This window comes from Schistocerca serialis, chromosome 11 (assembly GCF_023864345.2).
Source record: "Schistocerca serialis cubense isolate TAMUIC-IGC-003099 chromosome 11, iqSchSeri2.2, whole genome shotgun sequence".
Lineage (NCBI taxonomy): Eukaryota > Metazoa > Arthropoda > Insecta > Orthoptera > Acrididae > Schistocerca > Schistocerca serialis.
Window position 1 is genome coordinate 55404121 of NC_064648.1, and position 22252 is coordinate 55426372.

The 22252-nt window shown below is 38.4% G+C and overlaps 1 protein-coding gene and 1 long non-coding RNA gene across 8 annotated transcripts in view; one reads left to right on the forward strand and one right to left on the reverse strand.

The window, feature by feature from the left end:
• Positions 1 to 10424, reverse strand: part of LOC126427088 (zinc finger protein 43-like) — a 106671-nt gene extending 96247 nt beyond the window's left edge. For 4 of the 5 annotated variants that reach the window (XM_050089276.1, XM_050089275.1, XM_050089274.1 and 1 more), the window contains exons 1-2: positions 10294 to 10424; positions 8570 to 8658 (exon numbers count right to left, since the gene is read on the reverse strand). In XM_050089276.1, coding sequence (XP_049945233.1) covers positions 8570 to 8641 — 72 coding nt within the window. In that variant the 5' untranslated portion in view covers positions 8642 to 8658; positions 10294 to 10424. Of the gene's footprint in view, positions 1 to 8569; positions 8659 to 9811; positions 10102 to 10293 lie in introns of those variants that run through there. The other variant, XM_050089273.1, reaches the window with a different exon arrangement.
• The window catches only part of LOC126427090 (uncharacterized), a 79025-nt gene continuing 67135 nt past the window's right edge, over positions 10363 to 22252 (forward strand). For all 3 annotated transcript variants that reach the window (XR_007576529.1, XR_007576527.1, XR_007576528.1), the window contains exon 1: positions 10363 to 10459. This is a non-coding gene — a long non-coding RNA (uncharacterized LOC126427090). The remainder of the gene's footprint in view (positions 10460 to 22252) is intronic.

Genomic DNA, 22252 nt, shown 5'->3' on the forward strand with positions numbered 1-22252 from the left:
ACCAGTGGGCATTGTGGAGCAACAATGGGTGTAGAGGAACAGCAGTGGATCTCACGGGCAGTCGGTGTCTTAAAGTTGGACTGGAGGGTGAGTCATGCAGGGCTCGTGGGCAGCATGTACTGTTTAGCCGAACTTTATGTGGCAGTATCATTATACCATCACAATCATTACAATAATACAACCTTCTTTCAATAATGGTAACTGCCATAGGCTGATCAGCCCAAGATTATCATCACTCATCTAAAAGCTGGTATGTACACCTCTGGCACAGACAACAGTAGGGAGACATAGTGGCACAGAAGCAATGAGGCCTTCATAGATCACTGGAGGAAGTTGGAACCATATTTATACAATCAGGCCACTTCATTCCCATAAATTCTGGAAGGGGGGATGATCTCTGACGTTATGTTAAATCACATCCCAGATCTGTTCAACCAGGTTCAGGGCTGGCGAGTTGGGTGGCCAACACATCAATTGGAACTCACCACTGTGTTCCTGAAACCACTCAATCACACTCCTGGCCTTGTGAAATGGTGCATTGTTTTCATGAAAAATGCCACACTCAATGCAAATACTTTCAGAAAAGACTTCCTGACACTTAAACGTTTACTCAATGGGAAACATGATCGTCACAAAGGAGTGGACCTAACATGAACCATGGACCGTGGCACTGGTAGCGAGGCTTGTGTGCCTCAGCAATACAGATAGTCGTTCCGTAGGTGCAACCCCAACGGAGGGGTATCTGTTGTGGGGCCAGACAAACATGTGGTCCCTTAAGAGGGGCAGCAGTCTTTTCAGTAGTTGCAGGGGCGACAGTCAGGATGAATGACTGATCTGGTCTTGTAACATTAACCAAAACAGCCTTGCTGTGCTGGTACTGTAAACGGATGAAAGCAAGGGGAAACTATAGCCGTAATTTTTCACGAGGGGATGCAACTTTACTGTCCATTAAATGATGATGGTGTCCTCTTTGGGTAAAATATTCCGGAAGTCAAATAGTCCCCCATTCAGATCTCCAGGATGACATCGTTATCAGGGGACAGAAAACTTATGTTCTACAAATTGGAACATGGAATGTCAGACCCTTTAATCAGGCAGGCAGGTTAGAAAATTTAAAAAGGGAAATGGATAGGGTAAAGATAAATACGGTGGGAATTGGTTAAGTTTGATGGCATGAGGAATAAGACTTCTGGTCAGATGAATACAGGATTATAAATACAAAATCATATAGGGGTAATGGAGGAGTAGGTTTAAAAATGAATAAAAAACAGGAGTGTGGGTAAGCTACTATGAACAGCATAGTGAATGCAGTATTGTAGCCAAGATAGACACAAAGCCCACACTTACCACAGTAGTACAAGTTCATATGCCAACTAGGTCCCCAGATGATGAAGAGATTAAAGAAATGTATGATGAGATAAAAGAAATTATTCAGATAACGAAGGGAGACGAAAATTTAATAGACATAGGGGATTGGAATTCAATAGTAGGAAAAGGAAGAGAAGGAAAAGGAGGAGGTGAATATGGAATGTGGGTAAGGAATGAAAGAGGAAGCCGTCTGGTAGAATTTTGCATAGAGCACAACTTCATCATACACTATGTGCTGAAAAGCTTCGGGCCACTCCCAAAAACTTACTTTTTCATATTTGGTGCATTGTGCTGCCACCTACTCCATATCAGAGACCTCAGTAGTCATTATACATCGTGAGAGAGCAAAATGGGGCACTCCGCGGAGCTCATTGACTTTGAATGTGGTCAGATGATAGGGTGTCATTGGTGTCACATGTCTGTATGCGAGCTTTCCACACTCCTGAACATTCCTACGTCCACTGTTTCTGATGAGATAGTGAAGTGGAAGCATGAAGGGACACATGCAGCATAAAAGCATACAGGCCAATCTTGTCTGCTGACTGAAAGATACCGCCGACATTTGGAGAAGGTTGCAATGTGTAATAAGCAGATATCTATCCAGACCTGAAAGAACTGCAAAAAGGTAGGAATTGTAAGAGATGGGATCTGGATAAAGTGAAAGGATCAGAGATCGTAGAGTGTTTCAGAAAGCACTAGGGAACCATTGACAAGGACATGGGTAAGAGATACAGCAGAAGAAGAAGGGTAGCTTTGAGAGATATCTAGTGAAAGTAGCAGAGGATCAAGTAGGTAAAAAGATGAGGCTAGTAGAAATCCTTGGGTAACAGAGGAGATACTGAATTTAATAGATGAATGGTGAAAATATAAAAATGCAGTAAATGAAGCAGGCTGAAAGGAATAGAAACGTCTCAAAAATGAGATCGACAGGAAGTGCAGAATGGCTCAGCAGGGATGGTAACAGGACAAATTTTAGGATGTAGAGGCATATATGACTAGGGGCAAGACAAACACTGCCTACTGGAATACTGAAGAGACCTATAGAGGGTCTATACAAGGGCGATGCACTTGCGGGCAATATTTTGAAAATGGAAGAGAACGTAGATGAGGATGAAATGGGAGATACGATGCTGCATGAAGAATTTGACAGTACTGAAAGACATAAGTTGAAACAAGGCCCTGGGAGGAGACAACATCCATTAAAACTACTGATAGCCTTGGGACAGCCAGCCTTGAAAAAAACTCTGCCATCTGGTCAGAAAAATGTATGAGACAGGCAAAATACCCCCAAACTACAAGAAGAATATAATAATTGCAATTCCAAAGAAAGCAAATGTTGACAGGCATGAAAATTACCGATGTATCAGTTTAATAAGTCATAGCTGTAGAATACTAACATGAATTTTGTACAGTCGAATGGAAAAACTGGTAGGTGCTGACCTCAGGGAAGATTAGTTTCGATTCCGTAGAAACGTTGGAACATGTGAGGCAATACCGACCCTATGATTTATCTTAGATGATAGATGAAGGAAAGGCAAACCTACATTTCTAGTATTTGTAAACTTAAAGAAGCTTTCGACAATGTTGACTGGCATACTCTCTTTCAATTCTGAAGGTGGCAGTCGTCAAATGCAGGGAGTGAAAGGCTGTTTACAATTTGTACAGAAACCAGATGGCAGTTATAAAAGGGGAGGAGCGAAAGGGAAGCAGTGGTTGGGAAGGGAGTGAGACAGGGTTTTAGCCTATCCCTGGTGTCGCTTAGTCTGCATATTGAGCAAGCAATAAAGGGAACAAATGAAAAATTTTGAGTAGGAATTAAAATCCAGGGAGGAGAAATAAAAACTTTGAGGTTAGTCAATGACATTGTAATTCTGTCAGAGACAGTAAAGGGCCTGGAAGATCAGTTGAACAGAATGGACAGCACATTCAAAGAGGGATATAAGACGAACATCAACAAAAGCAAAACAAGAATAATGGAATGTAGTCAAATTAAATTGGGTGATGATGACAGAATTACATTATGAAATAAGACAATTAAGGTAATAGATAAGTTTTGCTATTTGGGGAGCAAAGTAACTGACGAAGGTTGAAGTGGAGAGAATATAAAATGTAGTCTGGCAGTGCCAAGGACAGCATTTCTGAAGAAGAGAAATTTGTTCACATTGAGTATACATTTAAGTGTCAGGAAGTCTTTTCAGAAAGTATTTGTTTTGAGTGTATACATGTATGGAAGTGAAACATGGACGATAAATAGTTTAGACAAGAAGAGAACAGAAGCTTTCAAAATGTGATGCTACAGAAGAATGCTGAAGATTAGATGGGTAGATTATGTGACTAATGAGGAGATACTGAATAGAATTGGGGAGAAGAGGAATTTGTGGCACAACTTAACTATAGGGTGGCGTACAAAATGTGTTACCAATTGTTTCTTTTACAATTTACACCACACATTAGATACTCCGCTGGGATCTCTACAGCAGTACCAGCAGAGCTTGGATAAACAAATGAGTTACGAAATGACATGTAATTCACGATACTGCCACTAGGAGACTAGTAACCAGCAATGGCTGACAATGGAAGACTGACAACACAGCAACGATCGGCAATTGTGTTACTTTTTCATGAAACGAAAAGCCTTGTTGTGACTCACAGGCGTTTTCGACAACAGTTTAACACACGATGGGTCCCTTGAAAGAAGACCATTCACGGGTTGTACGATAAATTTGTACAGGACGGAACAGTATTGGAATCGAAGCGACCTCGGCCTAAGCCTGTTTGTTCGCCAGAGAATATTTAAGCAGTACGAGTTGCTGTACAGAGAAGTCCCAGGAAATTGTGTAGAAAGGCAGCAGTGCAACTGGGAATACCCAGTCGCTCCATTCAATGCATTCTTAAAAGTGGCCTCCACATGTACCCATACAAGATGACCAGTGCACAGAAGCTCACTGAAGAACACAAGCAGCAGAGACTACTGTTTGCTCAGTGGGTGGAGGATAGGGAAGAAACTCTCAACAACGTTTGGTTTTCAGATGAGGCGCATTTTCATTTAGATGGTGTGGTTAACAAACAAAATGTACATTTTTGGGCCACTGAAAACCCACAAGTGCTTCATGAATGACATTATGCTCCGAGGATTACAGCGTGGGCAGCAATTTCCAGTCACGGACTTACTGGACCCTTTTTCTTTGAAGAAACTGAACAGCGAACGTTATTTGAGCATGCTTCGCAATAGATTCATTCCACAGCTTCTTGCTACTGCCTTGCCCTTCAACACACAGTGATTCATGCAAGATGGAGCAAGGCCACATACTGCAAACACTGTGTTGGAGTTTTTACACAAGCATTTCGACATGTGGATCATTTCACTCAGGTTTCCAGGTTGCTTCAATGATGGACAAAATTGGCCCCCCAATAGTCCAGACCTCAATCCATGTGACTCTTTTCTTTGGGGGTACCTAAAGGGAAAAAAATTCCTGAACTGTCCACGTGATTTAATGGAGCTCACAAGACTTATTCTTTAAATTTTCAGTGAAATTAGGGAAGACATGTGCTGTAGGGTACTCACTAACTTCAGCGTTCCTTTGAAGAAAGTTGGGAAACAAAATGGTGGGCATATTGAGCATGTACTGAGTTAGAACAAATCTCCATGGATGACTCTTCATTGTAGCATATGTTCCTTTCGGATTGTATTGACAATAAAGTTTATATTAAAAAACAAAATGGTAACACATTTCGTGCGACACCCTATAGAAGAAGGGACTGGTTGGTAGGACAGGTTCTGAGCCATCAAGGGATCATCGATTTAGTATTGGAGGGAAGGGTGGAGGGTGAAAATCAGAGGGAGACCAAGACATGAATACACTAAACAGATTCAGGAGGATGTGGGTTGCAGTGGTTACTCGGGGATGAAGAAGCTTGCACAGGATAGAGTGGCATGGAGAGCTGCATCAATCCAGTCTTGCCACTGAAGAGCACAACAACAACACAAGGGGTGGATGTGCTTTGCAACCAGTTTACAATACTTCTTTTGTGACACAGTGCCACACACAAGCTCCACTGGACCCATGGGTGCCCACATAGTTGTTTCCCAGAGTATAATGGAGGCCCCTACAGTACAGGAGTCAAGAGGCTCTTCCCCTTGTGGGTGACGGAAATGCACCCTCCCAAAGGCACGATGAAGGTATCAGGATTCATCAGACCACGCAGTGCTCGGCCATTGTGCTAACATCCAGCGCCAATAGTTACATACCTATTTCAGTTGTTGTCGATGTCATGGCGTGGGTCATCAGCGGCACAGACTCATCATTAGGAGTGTTTGGAGCATTGTGCATTCAGACACAATTGTACTCTGCCCAGCATTAATGTCTGATGTTAGTTACACCACAGTTTGTTGCCTGTCTTGTTTTACCAGTCTGCCTAGCCTATGATGTCTACCATCTGTGATGAGGATTACTTGCCCAACCCCATAACGTCTGGCCATGGTCTCACCTTTGTTTTGCCATGTGTTGAAGACAACTGCCATAGTACTACTTCAACACCCGGCAAGCTGTGCAGCTTCCATAACGTTCATACCAAGCCTTCAGGCCATCAAAATCTGCTCTTGGTCAAACTCAGATTGTGCGCATTTCCTATTTTACAACAAGACAAGATGCTCACTGATACTCCATGCAACGTGTGTGTGTCTGACTAGAAGACAAGGTGAGATGCTATTGCCTGGATGAGTTTATACTGACAGTAGATCAGTGATCATAATGTTTTGGCTGCTGTGTATATGGATTTAGTATTATGACTTCCAAGTGGATGCTGGGCAATGCCAAGGGAACCATTCTGCAACATTTGAGGCAACTGTAAAATGCATCAATTTATTACAAGGGTGTGCCAGAAAATAATGCCTCCAAAATTTTGATTCTGTTCTTAATATCAGTTGTCATGCATATGACACTGTTGATGTTACCACTTTGCTGACAGAGTATGCAGCACCCTCCTGATGAACAGGTGTGTGTGTGTGTGTGTGTGTGTGTGTGTGTGTGTGTGTGTGTGTGTGTGTGTTATTTAACTGTGTCAGGATGTGAGAAAACCCTCAGACAACAGAGCACCAATTCAAATAGTTCATACACATGTGGAGCACCCTCTCCTTCAGCATGACAATGCCAGACCATACACAACTTTTTTTTTTTTTGCACCTGCAACAGACTGACGCCTTTGATTCATTATTATTGATCATCCTCCATACTGACCCGGTTTGAGCCAATGAATTTTCAACTGTTTGCAAAACTTAGAGAACACCTTCAGGGACTTAACTTTGATAGTGATGAATTAGTGTAAGCGTAGGTGAGGCTGTGGGTCTGCCAACGAAGTCAAGCATTCTACAGTGACGACACCAACAACCTGGTGTCTCACTGGGAGAAAGGTGTTCAGTGCCAAGGTGACTATGTTTGAAATAAATATACAAGCACGAAGAATAAATATGTTAAATATTAAGTTTGTTTTAATTAAAATGCTTCAATAATTTCCGAATAGAAATTTTGTGTCGTTACTTTCCAGCATGAGCTCATGCCCAAAATATACACCAATTAAAAATTAACATTTAATTAATTTGGCAAATAAGGTGGCTTTCAACTGATACAATGTTAAGGTCATAGGGAAGTTCAGTTCATCGACTAACACAGCACACAGAGTATGAGAAGACTTCTTGTAGGTAAAAAGTTACGTTATGGGCACCATTTGGATGTTTTGGTTAACATTAGGCTGTGCTACTGATCAATTTGTTACCATATCCTTTACTTGGCTTTCACATTTCTAGACTTTGTCAGCTCACAGCCACACTGCCACTTTTGAACATAGGCTAAGCTTTGAGATGCACTATGAATCAGACTCCCACTACAACCAATGTTACAAGGGGGGAGTGGGTCTAGAACCACATTTTAACCTTGTAGCCTTTGAATAGTTCTCCAGTTTAGGTCCAAAGTCAATGGATCTTCAAACTGCTTTTCATTTACATGATGTGTGTTGTGCATACATATCATCCTGAATGCCAAACCATCTTTACATCAGGGTTCAAAGCCAAAGCCTGAACTGTGTTGGGTCTGACCACTCTTTTACTGTATTTAATAAAATTTAGTATATTTATTTTCCTATCATTTCCTCACAGTGATTGTTTAGGATTACTGTTGTGATAATGCTTGTCAAATGAATTGCAAACTGTTCACATAGTTTGTATAATATATATTAAAGTACTCACATATATTCAAATGCAAATGCTGCATTAATGCTATCCCAGGACTTCTGCAGTTGCACTCAAGATGTATGTTGAAACAGATTTTTTCAGCACAGATAGTTCACAAGTAGTTTGCGTGATTGTGTCACTGCGCTCAATTCTCATTTGCAGGATAAAAATACTAGTGGCACCAAGTGAATTTGTTTGCTGCTGATAGGTGAATACCCTACAACTGGTTGCACTACATCAGATTTCAAGTGACATGTATATGTAAGATTATTTACACCAGTAACTGTATCATTGTGACAGTTTCACAAACAATATGAGTAACAATGTGCAGCAAATGCAGAAAGTGGTTATGGACAAACCTGTCAATATTTAATGTGTAGCCCCATGGATTCATAAAAACTTTGCTGTCAACATACAAATTCATTCTGCCGTGTAACAATTTATGCTTCCATGTGATATTTGTCTGAAACATAACTTTACTGCTGAGAGTTCTACTTACATATGGTTCACATACTCAAAGTAAACAATTCTCATTCCATACCACGATACACTGCAATAATGCATTAACTGCAGCCATACTATTTATAAATTTAATGGCACAGCTAAGGTTCACTACAGTCATAATCATTCTTAAGTTGCACATTAAGGTTGTCATTCAAAAGAAGTGTATCAGAGCAGAATATACCCACTTTATGGCAACCAGTTTATCAGTATAATTGGGTTGTGCATTAAAAAAGTTTTGCATGTTTACTAAACATTAAATTGAAACTCTTGCTCAATTCTATGTGAGGTTTAATACAAGGCTTATTTCAATGCACTGTGCAAAATGTCATATTTAAGACAGTAAGTTCATCAGTTTAGTAAACCGAATTATTCATGTTTCCAGCTGTATGGCATCAATTGTATGTATTCACGCATCACACTGCACACAGAAATTAATGAAACCCTGTTAAGAAATACAAGTAAGCCACTTACTATGAAGTGTAACTCAGTTTGTACTTCATCAGTTTCATCTTTTTTTATCCACTTAGTTGGCTCCTGGTCCATCGCTTCAGTTCTACATTCTGAAAAGAAAAAGCAATCAGATAAGAAAAGTTTTTGGCCCACTCAGTTTCTGTTTTTACCATGAGGTATAGCTCAAAGGCAGTATTGTCACTCATATTTTGCGTGCAGTAAATGGGTGATTACACAGGAAACAGATGCAAAGTGGCTGAGGAAAAGTGTGTTCATTGATATAAACTCATTCACATTTTGCAGGTCATGAAGAGTGAGAACAATCATAAAATAACATGTAATGGAAACTGAGCATTTAAAGTTGCTACTACTTCTTTGTAACACTGGCTCATGGATACCATCTTGTTGTGACAATTATGGAAGATGTGTAATTTTGTGTGCATGCATTAACTTCAGCATTACAAACAATCACAGCAGTAAATAGATTGCAGCGATATTACTTAACAACATCAAATATTTCATTCTATACTTGGTTCATTGTGTTAATTTCAGTGTGATAGGGACATGAAGAAAATCCGGATATACGGATTGTTTATCAGTGAATATGCATTTTCAACGTAGGCATTACCTTGAAACTTACTTCATCTGTATTCATTCACGGATGTATGCTCAATTTACAGGAAGCGTCATCATTTTAGAATCTTTACCTGCTATTAAAGGAAACCAATACCTGCTGTAGACTGCACATTGCAATGCGGAAGTTCTCATTCTTGATTACCATCAAGATTAAACATTGGTTAGCATTTTCTAACAAAACTGATTTACTGAAACGACTTCATACTAACTGTAAATATGATGAATGATCTATTGAGTTCTGATGACATGTAATGCTTTACGTTAGGCAGATTATAGTTAATCTGTACCTTGCATCTCGCCAGTTCGTAAATGATGTTGCAGTACTCTTATACAGAACTCCATTAAAACCCACACACTACAACAAACTGGTATTTACATATGATTACACGAATACTAACGACACGAATAATCAAAGCACAGTGAAAACTAACAAAATGCAACAGAATTGCAGCATTTCCTTTCATGCGAACATACTCAAACCATGAAATGATGTAGTAACTGTGGGCACTTTAAAAAATGCTTACGTTAGCCCTAAGATCTGGAGCCGCTTTATGTCTACATCACATCACAGAAAATTATCATCACAATCATTATTACTGCTAAGTACGTCAAAATAAGAGCACTAACATGGGCAACCTTTGAATTTCACTGTCAGCCTTTTCTCGTTAGCCACGAAGTATATGAGGAGATTACTTCGTAGACAAACTGCTCCTGACAGCACGTCACACACTCAGCCGTTTCTTTTACGAAGATACACGTAGCGATTTTAACGGTCAGGCCAAAAACAAGCACTAACAACTCAGGTATTTAGTGGTTACGAACATAACCTTAAAAATTACAACATTCACACACCGTCACCAAGCACACTATAGGTGATGTGATCACAATTAAATACAGAATAAAATCTCATCCTTATGCACCCATTAAAAATTAAAACATAAAAAAGACGGCAGCCTCAAACAGCAGAGTCATCACAAGATATTCGCGAACTAGTACACTCATCAAACTCAACTGTTACTGTGATAGAAATTAAGTACCATGTTAATTTACTTCCGAAACACATTTCTTCACTTATTCTTGTTTGCAGTTTATAAACGCTTATAAATTACCTGGAGAATATCACACACACATTTCCACAACACCACGAGGTTGCTGCTGACTACACAGTACTGAGTACACGAAGGGTGACAGTATCGCAGAACCAGCAGATGCATTCAAAACCAGTGTGAATCTTGTCGCTCGTGTGGCCAACAGCAGAATTTTACGTCTTTTTCAGTGAGTGTTACGAGATATGTAATTAACAGTTTTTTCTGTATTTTCTATAGTATTTGCGTGTATTAGTGTGAATTAGACTTGATACATTGAAGGTTTCAGTTTTTATTTGCGTTTGAATAGGAAAAGCGAAGGACAGCTTCGCCTGTACGCAAACGTTTGTTTACATTCTTAAATTACATTGTTAAATGCGCGGGAACATCAATTAAGTAGTGCACAATACTCAGTATTTACGTTTATTAGTGTCATTTAGACTCGATACATTGAACATACCAGTTTTTATACATTTTATTAGGTCATTTTTCGCGTGTACTTGAACGTTTGTTTACATTATAAATACGAGGGTTAATCAGTTTAAGTTAGTGTTGGATGCTTAGTATTCACGCTTATTAATGTCATTTAGGCTCGTTACATTGAAGGTAGCAGTTTTTATAAGTTTTATTAGGAAAAGTGATACTGACGGTGAACTCTTAACGCCACTTGCATACGTTTGACTAGCGCAACCTGTGAGCGTTAACAGTTAAAGTAGACGTAAAATACGTGGTAAATTAGTGTTACACTAAAATGTCTGAGTAAATCAATGTTACAATAAAACTTCTGAGCCATTCTTACATACGGTTTAGTTAGCAGAAATCTAATACTCTCCTCGCGTCTGCTTATTTTCCTTAGCTTGTTGTGGGCATTAGTGATCGTGTACTGTGAGCCTATGGGTTCCTATAAAGTAGAACTCGTATTTGTGCTTTTCATTCTGAACTCTTATTGTTAGCTAAAGGTTTTGTTTTGTACCTGCATCTGTCAGTGTACAATACTCAGTATTTACGTTTATTTGTGTCATTTCGACTCGATACATTGAATGTAGCCGTTTTTATAGTTTTATTAGGCCATTTTCGCTTGTACGTAAACGTTTGTTTACACTGTAAATGCGAGGGATTACCAGTAGGTGTAGTTTACCGCTGGTTACTGTTTAACATTTATAAATAACATTCACTATATAGCCCCTAGCAGTATACTGTAGGTCACTGTTTTTTCCTGTAGTATCCATTTGATAGCCCTAGCAGCAAAATAAGCACCAGATCTAGCTTCTACCATAAATTTTTATTGTTTTTCATTGTTGAGTGTCCTTTCTGCCACCTAGAGTGTAGTTGTTAACCTAGTGTGGCAGTAGGTTTCCTTAAGTTTCTTATAGTAAATCACATATTAGGTAGATGGATAGGGACTGTGTCTGTTGTGTGCGGATGCAGGAGGAGTTAGCCACAGTCCAAATGCAGCTGGAAGCTTTGTTGGCCACAGTCAACTGGCTCCAGAGTGCCACCTTGAGGTGTGGTGAGGATGGGGTACCTGGGGCAGCCTTTTCTGTACTAGATGTGCGGGCAGGGGGGCGGGGGAGAGATGTCACAGCTCTCTGTCACTGAGCCGACCTACACTAGTAACATAAAACTGTTTATTTGCTGCCATTAATCACTGAGGAAAGAAGTCAACAAACCTAACTCAAAAACTTCATAAAAAGACTGAAAGCATTACAAAAACACACACATCGAAAAATATCCTAAATGTAAAACTAAAATGAACTCCCAACACTGCCAACACTGAAAAGATAGTCAACAAAAATGTAATAAAGGAGAAAATCTGAAACTAAATATAATATGTCATTTCTTATTAATGTGCTCTATTTGTATGTATACAGTCAATTGAATAAAGTTGAAAAAAGGTTCAAGTCATGGCTGTGATACAAATTTTAATTAATTTCTTCAGCTTCTACAATTGTTAAAGATAAAGCTGAGACTCGTACACCTCAAGGAAACTTTAAAACCATCAGTTCATGAAATGAAAGAAAATGATCTGTTTTATGCCGAATTGTGCAATAAAATCTTCAAAGAAATGTAAATCCAAGTGTATGAAATATCTTTATTGATTTATGAATATTTCAATACATAAACAGAGGATCATTTATAATTTTTGTCTGTCTGATGCAGTGTATGCGGTACTTTCACTCCTGTGCACTTCACACATGTGAAAGAGACATCAAGGGACTCCAAACCTCCTGTTTGTGTATTAGTCAGTACAGTATCTTCTCTGAAAAATAACATGAAGAATGACAGAGAGCTTGGATCATTTCCTGGCTGATTGCTGTGTCCTAAGGACAAGTCTTCAAATGCGTGATTAAGTGGACTAAAATTATTTTTTTTCTAGTCAAATTTGTCACCACCCTTTCTTCCTCGGACAGACTATCAATTACATCTTGTTGACACAAGACTACATGTTACACTTGTTGAGGTACATGACTTCAAGACTGTCATGGTCAGAATCTGTGGAGGAGTTACCACTTGTATCAACTTCGAATAATTCATCCCCACTGTCATGCTTCATATCTTCATAATTTCTTCCTCAATAAGAAGGGAACAACAACAACAACATATTCAATAGAAGGGCTGAAGATAAAAACATTTGGATCAACAGAGGCGTCCAATCCCACCCATCGGCTTTGATCCGTGATGTAAGCATGTTGTGGTGTGTGACGTCATGACGGTGCGGAGTTTAGTTTATGAGTGTGTTGTGTTTGTAGCTGTCGTCTTGTTGCAGTTGGAGGTGTCCTCAAGTGGTGTGTGTATGGTCCGTGTATTATGTGGTGTATTGGGTTCATTTGGTTATCACTGCTTGAAGTGTGCATTTATCGGTCATGACTGTTATAGAAGAACAGAAACTGGTTTCACTGAGTTAAGAATCAAGTTTGTGTTGTGTTTATGTTATTGTGGTGTCATTGGCTGTTTGTTGAGTGGTAAGTCATTTAATTTAATTTGTGGCTTCTTTTGTTTGGTATGGATATGTCTTCTAACTTTAATTGGGTTAAGGTTGAGGGGGGGGGGGGCTGGTTTGTTTTAGATGTGTTTTTGTTTGTTTGTTTGGCAGAGGTGGGGGGATTTGGGTTGCTGACCTAGTATGTAGTGCTGGAACTTTTTTGTGGTAAGTAGCCATTTTTTTGGATCTATTGTTTGCATGTTATGATGATTGGTGGGGTATTTGTGTGTTGTTGGGTCAGTGTTATTTACTGCATGTGTTGATGGTTGGTGTTTTGTTATCAGCACTTGTGGTTGATTTATGTATCTTAGGGGAAGAACTTTATTTCAATTTTTTTGGTATTGTCAGTTGTATTTGTGTTATATAGGTCAAGGGAAGTGTCCAATTCCAATGACTCATTGTAGCTACGTGTTTTGGTATTGTGAGCTGCCGTTGACCTATATAGGTCAAGTGAAGTGTCCGATTCCCATTTTTGATGGTATGTGTAGTCGCAGTGTTGCAATTTTTCTAGATATCAATTTTCATTTTGTGGTATCGGTAATTGTGGTTGAGCTATGTAGATGAAGGGAAGTGACAGATTCCTGTGAATATTGTGAATGTAGTGGAATTGGGGAAATTTTGATTGGTTTTATGTTGTCATGTGTGTGTGTGTGTGTGTGTGTGTGTGTGTGTGTGTGTGTGTGTGTGTGTGTGTGTGTGTTTAGTTTGTCCCCACCCAAAAACCCCCAATTTCCCGCACTGGTCCCGTGAGTTTGATTATATTTATGGATTTTGTAATCGTGTTTACATAACGACCTCACAGGCGCCATATTGGAGACATTGTGAATGGTCGTGTCCGCCATATTGGTGACGTCATTGGTCAAAGCATACGGGTGGAATCGGACATTTCTGTAATCCCAAACATTGATGAACAGTAAGATCAAGTAAAATTGAATGCAGTGAAATAATATCGTAGTAGACACAGTACTACTACTACTACTACTACCAACTTAGTTGCCAGAACTGTGAGAAACTACTAAAAAATAGGTTCAAAGCTCTATTGTGCACTTAAATTCATGAACAGTACACAGCTGCCTGTGAAGTTGCGCATTTATACTTGTCATTAGTGGTCAGGGGGCAGCAGGATGGCTTAAGTTAACTCATCAATAGCGCTCAAGGAAAACCCACAAGCTGTGCTTAAACTCGTCAAAAGTACCTGGTGACTGGAAGAACATGAAGACAGTACTCAACAACAATAGTTAAAGGACTAAGGACAGATGAGACAGTGGTTGGCCAAGAAATTTATTTGGAGGGTAGGCCCTGAAATTGTCATTTTGTATATAGCTCAGTTGGTCAGTTTCATACTGCATCATGCCCAAAAACAAGTGTGTCCATTCATAGTAGTGAATCATATTAAAAAAAAAAAACTGTGTTATTAAAAACCAAGTTAAGGAAAAACGGTAGTGTCCTACGATTTCGAACCGAGCATCACAAGAAGTGAACCAAGTATGGCATATCCCTGGACAATAAGAATAACAATAAAGATGATGATGATGTAGTATTCCATATTAATATTAAAGGAAATAATTTTCAACAGACAAAACATCATGCTGCGTTAACTGAAGCCTGTGTCATTCAAAGGAATTAATTAATGCATTGTATATGTGCTATGCCAATCAACGATATCAATTCATTTTGAAATGTGAATTGACCACCTAATATCTGTTAATGAGCAACTTAGGTGGCAACCACTGATCAATGCAACTAGCTGATAGTAATAATTTGAATCTAAGCTTGCTTGCTAAAGAGACTTGACTTTGTAACCCCAAATACAGACTCACATAAGTGCCAAGAGCAGACATTATCAACAAATATTGACTGCAATATCAGACAGTTCTGTGTCGCCTCGCTTTCACGCTAATGGAGGACATTTTGAACATTTCCTGTAACACAGTGTTTGAAGTCACGCTGGTACATTCTGTTGCTGTGTGTTTCCATTCCATGATTAATGTGATTTGAAGAGAAGTAATAAAATGAGCTCTAACATGGAAATTAAGCGTTTCCGGACACATGTCCACATAACATATTTTCTTCCTTTGTGTGTGAGGAATATTTCCTGAAAGTTTGGCCGTACCTTTTTGTAACACCCTGTATAATAACCATTTTGATTTTTCTAGCATAATTATTCATAGTTTTCTTATCAGGTTGCCTACTAGACTGAAAAACCATCATGACAATGTATCTAATTGACTGCCATTTCATATGAGATGCTATTTCTCAATAATGACATGCCTCACTACTTATTTTCATCACTGGCACCACAGCACGCACACAATGCATTAGGGGCAGCATTAATGTGCCTGGTACATATGTCACTCCATATTTTGATCTACATAATATTGATATCGCCAAAAAACAGTATCAATCAATAGCTCACAGAGTAAATTTTATACATGAGATATTTCATCTACCTTTTTTCAATTACTGTAGAAGTAACATGGGGTCAAATTTCTGACACAACTCTGTTTGTTTTAATGTAACTCAAACCATGTACACAAAATATGAATCATTCTGTATAGAAAGTGAACATTTCAGAAGTAATTTTCTGTTAATCAGTAATGTAACAAAACAAATCTGTAAGCATGCAAGACTCTGAAACCCTTAACATGGGATTATAAAAGAAAGAAGTTATTTTGAAATAACAAATGAATGGAGAGGTGAAACAATTAGTAATAGGGTAAAAGGAACTACTACTATCAATAAGTAAGATATTGTAACAGACTACTGCACACAATGAAGTAGAGGAGTATATATGTAAAATAAGTTACAAATGTAAGACAGGACACAAGATAAGATAAAAAATACAACATTATAACAAGGTTTATGGTACATTAATAAATAATCTAGAGAAAATTTATAACTGGTAGAAAATAAACTTTTTCTCGCTTGCATTGAAATTTCAACACAAAACTTTCCAAGAAGAGACTTAACTCTGTCAAAATTTTAGGTCTGGTACTAATTTTATATTAACCACAACAGAGCAGAAAGTAAAAAAGAAGTCCATAAATGGAAAAAAAGTCGTTAAGATTTGAGCGTGATGCTATGTCACCGCTAAAAGCATGCACAGTATAAGTGCTATCTTACGTCAATTTCGCCTCAACTTTCCAAAGTATCTAAAGAATCAAGAGTTGTACTCTTATACAGAATGGGTAATGCTGAATATATAAAATTGTACTTAGGAAACTTGGGCAATAGCCTCAGACCACAGGGCACATACAGCTACTTCTGCATTTGATCACTTGGGCCTTAGAAACACAAATGTTTCTACAACTTCTTAAACAGTGACAATAAACTGCAGAACTCTGGGATCACGATCTAGGTTAGTGGAGTTGCAAGAGGAGTTAATTAAGACCAAATAATATGTAGAAAGGTTATCAGAAGCGTTGAAAAAAATCCAGACCAAATGGAATTAAAATCAGGCCGTATGTTTTATTACAGATGAAAAGAGTGGAAGTAAATACAAGTGTAGCCTTTGTAGCAAATAAGAAAATTAAAAATACTACAGGTATTAAAGGAAACTCAAATATTATATTAAAACTGGTTTTATAAATAAGAAAGAGATATACTGTGGCAATCGCTTGAACCTATGGACCAACACTCAGATGCTGTTGAGGTATGACACCTCTACAAATATTTACAGTTATTTCAAGCAGAATGACCTCCTCCAAACCAACAAGCACGAATTCTGAAAACCTCCATCACACAACACCCCCCTACACTTTTTTTGTATTTATTTATTTGTTTTACTCCACATACCATCCTCAAAGACAAAGATTGAGGGAATAAGGTAGATGGAATATTTCCTGATTTATAAAAACAATTCGACTTAATACTGCACCAATGTTTATTATCAAAAGTATGGTGATATGGGTATCAGACAACATATGTGACTGGGTTGATGTTTTCTATGTAAACAGGGTACAGCATAATCCCTAGACTGTAAATTGATGGGGTAACAGAATGTAAATTATACCAAAATCTGTTTTAAACATTTCTGAGATTTGCTGGATCCACTACAGTAGATGCTATATATCTTTATACTTGGTCAAGCGATCAAACTGAGCTATAATCTTCTGATTTGTAATTAAACGTTGACGGGCAATGTGAAATACAGCATCTATAATGGTCTAGTGCAGAGTCATGTAAATTTCTTAGTTCTGCCCAATTTCATGGCAGTTTGTCATAACATCCCATGATCTCCTAATGGGTATATCAGCATCGTAGCATCCTTTCAACTATGGAGCTGTCTCCATGTTCAGCCGCATTGTTCTGCTGAATTCTCTTCAAAATAAATGTTAATCTTTTAGCCATGTACTTCACTTTGCTGGAATTCATTTCAGGTGACAGCTTATAAGTCTTGAAACATGAATGGATTTTTTGGTGATAAAGAACCTCAAAGGGAATCAACACTGTGGTTTCATGTATCCTGGTGTTGTATGACGAAATCACATATGGTAATAGACAATCCCAGTCTGAGGGGAAGCTAATCATGTTATAAGATAAGATTCTAGGTACTGTTTTATGAATGTGTTCAACCCTGTCATTACTCTTAGAATGAAATGACGTAGCTCTGAACTTCTTTATTTTAAACAGTCAAGATAACTGTATGATAAGATTGCCCATAACGTTTGTCCCTCAGTCTGCTATAATGGCCTCTGGACTTCTAGATTGTAGTGCAAAATAAGTTACCAGTGCTCTCACAACCATCTCAGCGGCCATATCTGCAGTGGGTCACACAATAAGATGATGAGAGAAACGGTCAGCGACAGATAAAATGTATGTTACTTTTTACTGTTAAGGCAAATGGTCCAGCAATATAGAGTGCTAAGACTTTGAAAGGTCCAGCTACCTCAGATATAGTTTGAAGAGGTACATTTGGGTTTTGTTCTTGCACTCTCTGCAAAAAGACAATTTTGAACATAATATCCTAATTTATTTGTGGCACTTTCCCCATTACGATGTGTCTGTATACACTCATGACTTTGTCGCAGTATATACTTGCCAGTAGTCTCGGGATTCTTGTGCCTTCTTTAATTCCTCAGTAAGCACATCATCTACTTACAGGATCTTAATTTTTGTACTCAAGGCACCTGGATTCTGATTTAACTTTCCAGGCTTAAGTCTGGTTATGTACTCATATTCACAGAGTTTTAAGGCCAATCTAACAAGTCCACTGCTGGGATCCTTTAAACTCAAAAGGCACTGTAAAGCAACACGATCTGCAATTACTGTGAACTGTCATGCCTGTAGGTAACACTGACAGTAATGGGTGCCAAAAACAAGAATCAGAAGTTCATTTTGTGTGGTGGTGTAATTTTGCACAGCTGCTACACCTGACGTGAAGCATAACCAATTGGTTTTTCTTCACCATTTTGTATCTGACTCAAAATACAACCAGCTGAGACATTGCTAGCATCACACAACAAGATTAAAGGTAGAGCAAAATGCCGATAACCCAAGACAGGTGCACTTGTTAAGAATGTCTTTCAGTTTTAACATGGCCCTCGTGCTATCCATTGTCCAGACAGGAGCAACTCCCTTCGTTAGTAATTTTGCAAGCCATTTTGTGGTGACCAGATAGTTCTCCACAAAATGGCGATAGTAATTTATTAACCTGAGAAATCAGTTGCAATTCTTTAATGTTCCTCGATGCTGGAAAATCATTCACTGCATTTTTTAATTGTGGTTCTGGTCTTAACCATATGCTAAAATTATATGGCCTGCATAGTGCAATCATGATAGTGCAAAATCGCAGTTTTTGAATTTCAAATTTAGATTAGCATCACTAAAATGGGTTAGTATGTTTTTTAGTTACTTTGCATGTTCTCTCACTGAATTTGAAAAGACAACTGTGTTATCCAGGTATACTAGTCACATGATTGGTTTTAAACCTTCTAAAAGTAAATCATCAAAATGTTAAAATGTTGTGCAGGGGGAGAGGCGGGTGTTTGGGGGGGAGGGGGGGGGGGCGAAGGGATTTCTTTGATATTCATAATGCCCACAGGGTACAACAAAAGCTGTCTTTTTCTCCATCTTTAATAGCTACATGAATCTGATAGTAGCTGGAGCATGGTGAAGAATTTGCATTTGACAAGATGATTGAAAATATCATCAATCCTTGCAAAAAATGCTGCAAGCTTTTCCTCTGTAACTGGTTTTGTTGGGGATTACCACTGTAACGAGCGTACATAAACAAGGTGTATACGACCCTGGACAACCGTTTTTTTTTTATAATTCTAGGTATTTTTGATTGTTTTCAGTTAATTTTTTGTAATTTTGGCTGGTAAGAACCGATACTCTAACAAAGGATATTACTGTACCCCACTACTGCAGAATAATACTTCGACAATATAAGATAAACGAGAGAAAAAGAACGAAAATTACTTAAATTGCAAAGGAAATGCGCCATATACAACGACGACACACAGTGCTCGTGCAAGTGTCTGCCAAATGCAAAATGTGTCAAAGGCTTTAGGAAGACTATGCAATGCTTCATAACAACAAATTGCCTCCGATGAGCGTGAAGTCACAACTGTTTACATTAGATTTCTTTTAGCAGTTACGAGCGGGCTCATGCGCATGCGCAGTTGAGTTGCTTTTGAGTAGTAGATTCTCTTAATTCTGGCTACAGGAATGTGGATGTTGGCTGTGCAAGCAGTCGCATCAAGCAGCTAGATGCTACCGGTAAAAGGGGGCGCCAAATTCATATTCTTGAGGAAAAAAACTTGTATCACAAAGTGCCTAGCATGCAGCGCATGTTTGTCTATTGATTATTCATATGATTTTGAAACGCATCCCTATTGCATTTTGAACATTTTTGAACACATTTTAAGTTGATTTCTGACTGAATCATAAGTAGATTTTTGAATGCATGCATAGTGTATGTGATGTCTCATCGCATCTAGAAATAAACTTCCCGTAGATGGGACAGGGCTATACGATCTGAGCAGACTAAAGCCAAACGGATGAATGCCAATTGCTGTCTGATTATGTGGTTGATTGGATTTGTGAAAGATTAGTGTTGTTATAATTACTAGCGAAATCCATAGATTCAGACTACCAGAGTGGAAATAAACAACTGTCAGGAATAACAGGTGAGAAAGATTATGTATTATCTTCTCTGTGTATCAAAGGAAATGAAATTTTGGCAGAAAATTTTTGGCCATATCGCTACACTAGTAAGGACCAGTAGCACAGTTCTTGTCTAGCAGCCACTTAAGTTCCATTCTGGAAGTAACATGGAAAACGTGTTGCACAAAAACGTAAAACGCCTAACTGGAAAACAATTGCGGGATAACCTAACATGTGATTCTGGCAGGGTTAGTGAAGCTAATCAGCGAACAAATTTTGACAATGGCACGAATAGCTACAGAATTGGTGGTGACAAGATTGTTTGTGGAACGAGGAAGGAGAAGAAACGGGGACAAATTATGGGAGAATAAGACAATCCCAAATTTATATAAAAATTTCGTAATACTACTTTTCGGTCTCATGCTTGAGAAACTGGTGCATATGAATGAAAGTGAAACTATTTCCTAACATTAAGTTTTTTTGTTTGTAGTAGGCCTAATAGGCATTTGATATTGGTACTTTGTGAACTATATTCTGTAGTGTTATAAAAATGGCCATTGGTGCCAAAACAGTCTTGTTTATTTGGTGTGTGTTACAAAACTGCTGACATATTAGAAAGGCCTATTATGTTTTACCTAGCAGACAGCGACAAAATAGATGTAATCAGATCGAGAAACCATACCAGTCTTGGGTATTATTTCTGTTAACAGCTTTTTCAGTTGTAGATAATGACATTTTGATTTTTCATGTAGCAAAAGTTTCACGAACTTTGATGAGGTAATACCGTAGATCCTTTCCCAGAAAGGAAAGCACACCATGTAAAGCTGTAGTGAGATTAGAGAGAAAAAAATGCTAGGAGCTAAGGATTGAAGAAATGCATAATTTCTTGATTATCTCTTGTCTTTATTGGTTTTATGTATCCTATATTTAATTTTATGTCACACAAAACAGCAAGTTATTAGCCAATAGGCAATAAAGAGTTCAGATTTTCTGAAGAGTTCTTGTTCTCCTGATTACAAAAAATCCCATCCGCTATTAATTGTGAGATTTTGTTTTTTGAAAAGGGGCCGGCTGTCAAACTGGTTGACTGGGAACAGGTGAGGCCCCACAGGACATTTCAATTTCCACTGTCCTGAATATAGTTTGATGGCATCCATTACAAAATATACACGTTTCAATTCCACAGAGCGAAATACAGTGATATGCGTTAGAAGAATGATTTGTCAAGAGGCATGGCACTGCACTTTGGCGTACTTAAGACCAAATAATATGTCTTACATTTCCTCGAACACACATGTTTTATGCTTCAGACTTTTCATAAAGATGTGCGCTACAAGATGAACATATTTTTGAAAATTCGATTTTTTTAGTATTGATCCGGTGCGCAAATATCGTAGATCTGGGACTGATGCGCAGAGCAGTCGGAGTAGAGTTGTAGTGGGTAGTCTCCACGTGATCCGTGTCTACATTTAGTGATTTTGCTGTTTCGCCTTCATGTACTCTCACGTCAAATCAAAACAAAACGGATGTCTGTGGCCGGGAGCTATCAAGTGAATTAAAATACATTCACATAATTATGGAAGGCTAAAATATGGCATTAGTTTCAGATTTTATTTTATTTCTACCTTTCTGACAGTCAAGCATTAATTGCCTTGTGGAACAATGAAGTTATTTTTGTCTGTTTGCTAAAGAAATTTGGCTTTTATTAATCTTTTCTGTAGTGGCAGTCAATGTATTTGAAACGAAATGTTTAATTCCACAGTGCTGGCTAGTTTCAACTGTTCGCTGCATTTCACGTGCATGGTTTTTTTTTCCCCCCTAGCACATATGACATTATGCCATAATTAAGAACCAAATATGATATAATACAATACTGGTGCTCCAAGAAAA